The sequence below is a fragment of the Engraulis encrasicolus genome, chromosome 7, assembly GCF_034702125.1.
Source record: "Engraulis encrasicolus isolate BLACKSEA-1 chromosome 7, IST_EnEncr_1.0, whole genome shotgun sequence".
Lineage (NCBI taxonomy): Eukaryota > Metazoa > Chordata > Actinopteri > Clupeiformes > Engraulidae > Engraulis > Engraulis encrasicolus.
This window is the reverse complement of record NC_085863.1, coordinates 36,272,613-36,281,699: the sequence shown is the minus strand read 5'-3', so window position 1 is coordinate 36,281,699 and position 9,087 is coordinate 36,272,613. Positions and strand designations below refer to the sequence as shown.

General features: G+C 43.5%; 1 protein-coding gene across 6 annotated transcripts in view; it reads left to right on the top strand.

Annotated features, from left to right (window-relative positions):
• Nucleotides 1–298: 298 nt before the first annotated feature.
• acaca (acetyl-CoA carboxylase alpha) overlaps nucleotides 299–9,087 on the top strand; it is a 94,245-nt gene continuing 85,456 nt past the window's right edge. For 4 of the 6 annotated variants that reach the window (XM_063203379.1, XM_063203378.1, XM_063203377.1 and 1 more), the window contains exons 1-2: nucleotides 299–513; nucleotides 3,582–3,852. In XM_063203379.1, the coding sequence (XP_063059449.1) occupies nucleotides 3,611–3,852 (242 nt within the window). In that variant the 5' untranslated portion in view covers nucleotides 299–513; nucleotides 3,582–3,610. The remainder of the gene's footprint in view (nucleotides 514–3,581; nucleotides 3,853–9,087) is intronic. The other 2 variants (XM_063203381.1, XM_063203380.1) reach the window with 1 other exon arrangement.

Below are 9,087 nucleotides of genomic sequence, written 5' to 3'. Positions count from 1 at the left end.
GATAACCAATAAGAATAAGTCAATAAGAAAAAAAATACAGACAGTGACTTTACAGTGAAATTAAAATTTAACAAGGATGCTCTCTTTTGTGGTTTATTTCTATTGGATCAGACCATACTATGAGGCCATACTGAAAAACACGTGGGTTTCAACGAGCTCTTCTCCCATTGGGCACACCCTCCCACAGATTCAGTTCGATGGAACCCGCCCAGCTACCAAGACGCGATCCGATTGGTCTACGAGCCAAGCGTGAGTTGTTGTTAGGGTCGGAGGTGAACGGCCAGAAGTAACCCCCTTCTCGCATCACCCCACCGTGATGTTGCTGTCAAAAGACGCTGTTGTAGTCATCCTACAGTAGGTAGCGTGTCGCAGGCATCAATATGATGTGACCGTTCAACGCACAGGGCAAGATGTGGCAACGATAAGCACTGGAGTTACATTTAGGGTCCAGGAACTACTTACGAATCTTTTGGGATTATCTATTCAGAATTACTTGCCGATTTTTTTCTCAAGGTAAGAGGCCATCTAACATAATGCTAAACTGCTTAGTGCATAAACATTACCAACGCTAACAAGATTGTAAAACTCCCCTCAAGCAGGAATGGAGCCTATGTATTATTTTTTTCCTGCCAGCTAACGTGAACTGAGGACGTTAGCTCGCCGGGGTACTGTAACCAGCTGTAACTACCGTAGGCTATTTGACAAGATGGTGATGCTAATACCTGCACTGTAGAAACTGGACAGTAGCCTGATAAGCTAGCTGCTAGCTAACATCATAGGCCAGACAAAGCGTTATCTTGATGACAGGTAAATAAACGACCCTCGGGACCACATGGAGCAGCAGTGTTTGTTGCATAAGCGTATTTACAATGTGGTCGGGGCACTTCTATTTGCTGTGCAGCCGTTGACTTAGATGGATATGGCTAGCTGGCTGGCCAGATGCACATGGGTTCTTATTAGGCTGCGAAGCCACAATATCCTAACCTGACTCTCGCGCAGATGGATTGTCATCGAGCTCACGAAGTGTAACGAAGATGCACGAAGCACTCGGGGTCTCGCGAGAGCCAGGCTAACAATATCCACCAAAGCATGCCATTCATTTATTACATAAAATAGTTGCTCTCTTCAAACCTGCCAGGATGTTATGCGAAGCTAACTTTAGCGACGTACAGTATCACTTGTTATCCATGCTAGGGAAGATGCTGCCCAGTCACTTGAGGTTGGAGAGTTCACTGTGCGTTTATCTCTCAGCATCGTTGTAACGGTAGCATGTTAGTTCGCACCTCACATTCACAACGTTGTAGTCCTTCAATTTCCACTATCAATCCAGTTTTTCCGGATTGTCAGCTTCTGGAATAGGCGTGACAGTCACCGAGTCTGAAATTAACCCTGTAGTGTCACTAGAGCTAGGGGTGTTGGCTTTTGTTGGTCTGAGCTGTGGTTAGCTTAACGACTCTGCTGCTCACGAGTGCCATTTCCCCTGGTAAGCTACTATGATAATTGTCACATAGTTACATTGTAATTAGAACTAGCAGGCGGCAACTTGTCACATTGAGGCGCGTGTTGTGTTGCCAGTCTTATTTTTGTTACAATGTATTCTGGTACCGCTTTTCCCCCTGTAGAAATTGACAGTTGACATTTCACCCATTCACACTCACAAGGATGTGGATAGAACTACAACGACAACCACCGGACCATTGTGTTTTTTTAATGTAACAGCCGATGTGTTGAATTGTAGCCATGCATTGGCATCAGGATCTCTGCATTGTAGTGCACGTGCACTCTTAAGGTTTTTTTGACAGCTGAAACGACTACCTGGATACTGTGACTGATGCTTCTGTGGCCTAGTAGCCAAGCTAAGGTGATCTGATACATTTGGCCTTCTGCTGGTTGCTGTGTAATTAGATTAGATAGTTTCTACATTCCTGAAAGATGTTTGGGAAAGCACAGTAAGGTGTTCTTACCCTTCGTTTTCATGGACGCCTTTGCGTGATGATCTTCAAATCATGCTATCGCCCTCTAGGGACAGTGTGTGTATTCATGAAAGAGAAATGTATTGCCTCAGGCCAGTGTTTGAATCATCCCCACTAGGGATGCAAATTATCGATTAATTCATTAATCATTAACTTAGTTGATAGCCTTACGTTTAATTGAAGCGGCGTTTTCCCCCGAAATCTAAATGTTTCTAAAAAAAAAACCTACTAAATCTAAAAAATGTAATTAGAAATTGAGATAAAATACCACATTTAAATGAATTCTATTTCATTTCTTTAATCCAAAGGTGATTTAAATATTCCCACTCTTCACACTCATTTCCACACACACTCTTCACATGCCCATTTCACCTGGGTCTCTTGTCAGTTTAATTGTCGATTAATTGTGATTAATGTTTTTTAATCGGTTAATGCATTGGTCGATTTAAGTCGATTAATCGATTAATCGTTTGCATCCCTAATCCCCACAGGCAGAGGTGCATCTTGCCACCAGGCAAGGCAGGCAACCGCTTGGGGCCCCCAAGCCCCTAGATAGAGAATATCCTCTGCCCACATGAGTGTTTTCAAATTAAAGCTTGGTGTATTTGTTTAACGGTGACATACGTGTACATAACTACTGAGCTTATGTAGTATTTCAGCCTGATCTCCAAAAATTCTTTGCTCCTGGACACGGATGTGAAGGACACAAAATCCGTGTCCAGGAGGCGAGTTTGCGAAACATAGGACGATGTTGCGTCCGCCCGCGTTTCTCGTCTCCAATTGGCCACAGCGGCTCCCTTGTGCCTCCCCTCTGATGGCTTTCATTTGACAGCAAGAATGTCAACTCGCGCTCAAGGCAGGCTTGCAGAACACTCATGTACAAATAATTTGGCCCATCTCTTGAAACAGATAGCCTATATGACACTAAAAGTAGGCTAACAAACAAAAAAGCATAGGCTACCCAAACCATTTACAATGCAGTAGCCTAGGCTAGGCCTACGCTTATACAAATGCCGTGTCCCATTTCATTTTATTTCATTACGCAACATCGCCCTATGTTTCACAAACTCGCGTCCAGGAGCACAGATTTTGCCAAAATTCCGTGCTCCTTGACACGGAATTGTTTTCCGTACTCCTGGACACAGAATTGTTTTCAGTGCTCCTGGACACGGAATTGTTTTCCGTGATGGGCACACGGAAGTGCTTTCTATAGCCTATTACCACAGCACTGTGTTCCCTAACCCTAACCTGTCAGTAAGAAATGTTTTTTTTTTTAGAAAAAATATTTGAAATTAGAAAAATCCTGAGAAAACACAAGACTGTGGAAACAGAGCTGTGGGAGTAAAGAGAGAGCACTTCTGTGTTTCCATCATGGAAAATAATTCCGTGTCCAGGAGCACGGAAGTTTGGCAAAATCCGTGCTCCTGGACACGGACTTTGTGTACTTAACATCCGTGTCCAGGAGCACGGAATTTTTGGAGATCACGTTGTGTATTTGCTCAGAAGACTGAATGCAAAATAAAGTAAACCTATTTCGCTCACATAATTGACTCTCTCTCTCTCTCTCTCTCTCTCTCTCTCTCTCTCTCTCTCTCTCCCCACCTGTAGTATTTGGGGGCTGTCAGCGTCGTCCAGCCATGGCTGAGCAGGAGTGTCCTGCCAAGAAGAAGCCCCCGGGTCCTGCCGTGGCCGCACTCCACTCCCACTTCATGGTGGGCTCGGTGTCCGAGGAGAACTCGGAGGACGAGATCCTGAGCAAGCTGGACGGCCTGGTGCCGGTGGAGGAGAAGGAGCGCTCCCTCTCCCCGTCCTCCGTCAGCTCCGACAGCACTTTTGAGCTGGGCTTCGAAGGCCTGGACGGCACGCCTCACAACCTCAGGTAAGGACGGGAACCGGCTGCTGCTGATTAGAATGAAGGAGTCCCCTTCAACCAGGAGTTGTGCTCTCCCACTTAAAAAAATTTTTTCGCATAACATTTTGGGTGAAAACCCTTCTTCAGACATGTTGGACTTTTTCATTTTTATCTTGTCATTTGGATGTCCTGCTCCCAGGTCAGATGTTTTTGGATGTGTGGATGTTTTTTGGACTACGCCTTCAACGCTGCTGCTATAGCACCGGTGGTCTGTCGAGATGGTTTGCCTTCTCAAAGTGAGCTACCAGTAGTCTGTGACCGGTGCAAGCAATGCTGGTTTTCTTTTGAGATGAGTTGCCTCGTCAAATTGAGCTCCTAACCCCTGACCTAGGAGTGGTTTGTAGCTCTGCTTGATGGGTAGGCCGTTCAAGCTGGACACTGGTTCAGCCTTGATTCAGAAGATACAATGTTGTAGCACTGTATAATATCCTAGGTCAACAGTATCTGTGCACTTAACCCGGCTGACTCCGTTAACTACACTGTCTGGCCAGAGAGTTACTGTGGAATAGGCTGGTTGGCGGTGATGATTTAGTGGCCATCCAACTTCATCCATTATCCATAAGACCATTGCTTCACCACGGCTTCAGTGAATTGTAGGCTTTGTTTACCTGCTTCTATGTACACATGACCCCGTTTCTCGAAAGCTTTGTTGCTAAACAGTTAGCAACTTAAGTTACTAGGTTTCCAATGGGAAATTGCATTGCAACCAAGTAAGTTGCTAACTTAGTTAGCAACAATGTTGTTGAGAAATGCACCCCAGATGATAATTCCCAATAACTGTACTGGGGTGGTTGACGTTTAAGGGTGTAACGCAAAAAAAAAAAAGTTTTTCAAATTCCTGAAAAAAATGATGGACAAAAATTGGAAGAAAATAGAAAAAAATAAAGCACTTAGTGGTCTGTGGAATTTCACCTTATTTTTGCCATTTTTGGGAAAATGTGTCCTGCATCAACACATTGCATAGGCATGTCACACCGCAGGAAAATGGAGTCACACCACAGGGAATTCACTGCATTATGGCCATTTTAATCCTTTTGTATACATGACTGACATCTGAGCTCATGCTAAATTGATAATGATATTGTGTTTAATCTTAATATGTGTTTTCATTCATAAAAAACTTTTTTTCCTCCTATAAGAGCAGTCACACCACAGGACACCATACAATTAGCCCAAGCATTGCGTGACAGAAAGATTGCAATATGAAGACATATTAAGAGGTTAAGAGTCACCTTAAACTTCCACAGCACTCTCCAATAACTGAGGTACTGACTGGTTAGGAGCCAGTCTTTAAGACCCTTGTAGTTGGCCTTGCAGCTGCCCATTCACAAACATTGACATACATGTCACCCCACAGGACGCAATTTGTGTTACGAAATTAAACTTGTATTTCATATTACTGTCTTGAGTTTTTTTCACATTCACATATCTTAATATAAAGTTAATATTTATGCAATCATGCCAAATGCTTCATACATTATTCAAAATGTTGTTGGTTAATTTATATATACATTATATTCCAGGTTTCATTTATGTTACAGTCACACCGCAGGATATTTGACATATAAACCTTTACATAAATCTTAACAAAATGTTTCTTCTCATCTAAGACTAATATGAAACATAATGTACCACATCTTCTTTCATTGACATTTGTTTTTTAAAGGAAAAATAACAATTTTGTAGGTTTTTAACCAATGTTACGAAAAAACAAGGCGTCACGTCTCGCACCCACTGCCAAAGTGGTGCAAGTTAGGATCGACCGTTTTAGGGAAAGGCTGGAAAAAATGTGTTGCTGGATTGCAGTTACTGTGGCCTGGTTGCCCATCCTTCACCATCCAGGACCAGGGGTGCCTTTCTCGAAAGCGTAGTTGTTAGCAAGTTAGCAACTTGGGTAGTTGTCAATAGGGAATTGCATTGCAAACAGCAAATTGGATAACATAGTTAGCAACTACGGCTTTGAGAAATGCACCCCAGGACACTTACTTCATTCTTACAGTACTTGCGCCATCCACTACATTCACACTGCCGCTAGTTACCCTGTCCATTGGATAAGGTATCTAGAAATACTAAGTGTTAGACTGCGAATTCCCATGCCGCTTTGCACAGTTGCTCCGATCTGAAAGAGCACATATAAGCTCTTCCTTGAGCTTGCCTGAGGTAGGGAGCCAATCCGCCAGAGGGGAGGGGTAGAAAGATGATGATGATGATGACGCATGTTACTTGACAAATGGAAGCTTGCAGTTTGTTTACCACTGACACGATTGGCTACTTATACGGCCAATCAACCGCTGTTGGCAATCTTAACCACACCTCCCTGAAGAAAATCATTAGGTGGTCTCCATATCACTTGTGACATGGTCTGATGTGAACCATGCAAACCAACTGTAGCAGCCAAACTTGGATGTGTTCACACCTGGGCACTAGCAGAAGAAGTGTGCTGCCAGCCTGCCACCCTCCCGGGAAGTCTATACCACAGGTTTGCCAACCTGCACTGTGGGTTTAGGAAAAATACACAAGTACAACTCTCTACAGCAGCCATTCCCAAACTTCAGAATACTAGGGCTGTCTTTTTCATATGTGAAACATTTTCACCACAGATCACCAAACCTTAAATCAAAAATTGATAAAGAAGACCATCAGCAGCAGCACACTGTTCTACAAAAGGAGATTCCTGTGATAACAATTTGAGATGATGCTCAAATAGTATTCAGTCAGTTTGTTATTAATATATTTACATATGTATTTTTTTCAACCGTGTCACATTTATTTTGTTTACGTATCACCACGGCCCATACTTTGGGAATCACTGCTCTAAACCTTGAGGCGGTCATCTGGGATTACTTGTAGGGAGTATGGAGGACAGTGGGTTCATCTGATGGGAGAGTGAGTTACTCTACCCGCATCCTGGCCCCCTTTCTCTGGCCTGTGTGAAAACCTTGTGGGGCTGCCAAGCTCCCACCGGCACACAGAGCTCTGTTTGTGCAGGGCAAGCCAGCCACCGAGGCGATGCCACCACCCTGGTGTCACCCTGCTGCCAACTTGTTCCGCCTTGCTGCCGTTAGGCTGTACTTCACGCTGTGGAGGCAGTGGAGGGTGAAAAGTAGACTGTCGAAGATTTTTTTTGCTGCCGTTGCACAGAAAATTCACACCTTTTGACAGAATGGATTTATAGTGTAGAGCTATTATTTAAGTTAATTGCATTCAAGGAGGTTCAGATGTGTGATAAATCCTGATTTTGGAGTGAATGTAGGCCAAGTCAGAGAAAGTTTAGCTCAATACGGAAAACAATTGTCTCCTAAAGCGTGTGTATTGCATGTTAAAATGGGACCTCAATGCTTCAGTTTTTTGTTTGTTTGTGTACTATTGGTTTGCAATTCGTATGGAATTTTGGAATGCGGAATCAGTGATTGAAAGCTCAGTTCACCCCACCCTAAATCACTGTAACATGAATTCTCCACTATCTAGTTGTCCATGTCACAAGTGTTGTATTTGTTGTTGTGGTTCCTTTTTTTAGCATGACAGTTAGGAGGCAGCTGCCATGCAATGTCCAAGACAGCGGTCAGCATAACAATTAATGGAAAGAGTTTTCCCCTTTACCCTCATACACGCCCTCCGACTGACAATTGGTGGCTGGGTCTCTACTCCCCCTTTCCCTTACTGAATGTGTGCAGTGCCACTTACAGCTTTGACCGGGCCATGACAATGACAAAAGCATGACCAATATATACAAAGTAATGGGGGAATCATTTTTGGGCCGCCTCTCTCCCTGGGTCCCGGGACAACTGAATCTCCCCCCTCGATGGGCCTGTATGTGTACTGTGAAGGGGCTCCTTAATCACGGATGAGGTAACAGTCTAATGGGGCTCTCCTTGCTGCTGTTTCCCTCATTCTGGAATGTGTGCCCCCTCCCTCTCTGAGTCAATCGTGTCGGACACGTTGGCCAATCAGACACATGTTTACTCTACTGTAGGTCCCAACATGCCTCCAGTGAGGTGAGGTTCCTTCTCACAAACCCACTTCAGAACATTCCAGGTAAAGTTATGGAGGAATTCAACACTACTCTTTCTGGGCAAATAACCATGCTCTAGAAATCAACAAGGTCATTGAGGAAAATTCTTGGCTTCTCTGCTTTTTTATGCAGACAGGTATAGCAGTTAAAGGGTTTTGGCATCCCTTTTTATTAACAGCATTTCTGATGGTTCAGGATACCTAGTTGTGCATCTGAAATTTAGCAATCCTGATGGGACCGCTTTGTGTCATATGCAAGCTGCACAGCAAATGAAAGACCTTTATTTACAGCGATAAGCTTATGCATACCGGTAGCTTACAATGTGACTTTCGATAGGATCCATCTAATAGCACAGTTCTGACTGTAAAGGTTCCACTGTGAATAAATGGCACACCTTATCCTCTATCCATATCCAGACAGACACCAATGTGTTATGAATTGGATCCTTTGCAGTTAGACAATGCATTGAGTCGATTTTGTGTGCGATTTTGATCAGAATCCATTTAATTGCATACATCTTACTCTGAAGATTAGATTGTGGATAGACCTGGCCTAGTGCAGGCTGCAATACCCCATCACAGGTTTCAAACGGACACCAAGAGACGGAGAAAGAGAATGGCTGAGCCTGTGCTTTATTCTCTCTCTCTCTCCCTCTCTCCCTCTCTCTCTCTCTCTCTCTCTCTCTCTCTCTCTCTCTCTCTCTCTCTCTCTCCCTCTCTCCCTCTCTCTCTCTCTCTCTCTCTCTCTCTCTCTCTCTCTGGATGAGACAGTGGTGCTAGCAGTAAATTGAAATGGTCTCCTCATGAGTCAGCTGTATTGATTTTGTTCTGCCCGGGAACAGGACTGTATGTCACACTGACCCAGCCATTGATTGGACGAGACAAGGCCATCTATTCTCCCAAAGTCACTGCACACCGTCTTTCTCTAAGTTGCGGTGGTCAGAGCTTTACTGTAATACAAAAGCAATGAAATTCTGCTATGTTTTCCTTAATGGGGCTACATACAGTAGCCATTAGGGATGCAAATTATCGATTAATTCATTAATCATTAGTTGATAGTCTTATTGATCGACTTAAGATTAATTGATAAGCAGCGTTTCCCCCCCGAAATCTCAATATTTCTCGGAAAAAAAATACTAAATCTAATTTTTTAAATTAAAAATTGAGATAAAATAACACATTTAAATTAAT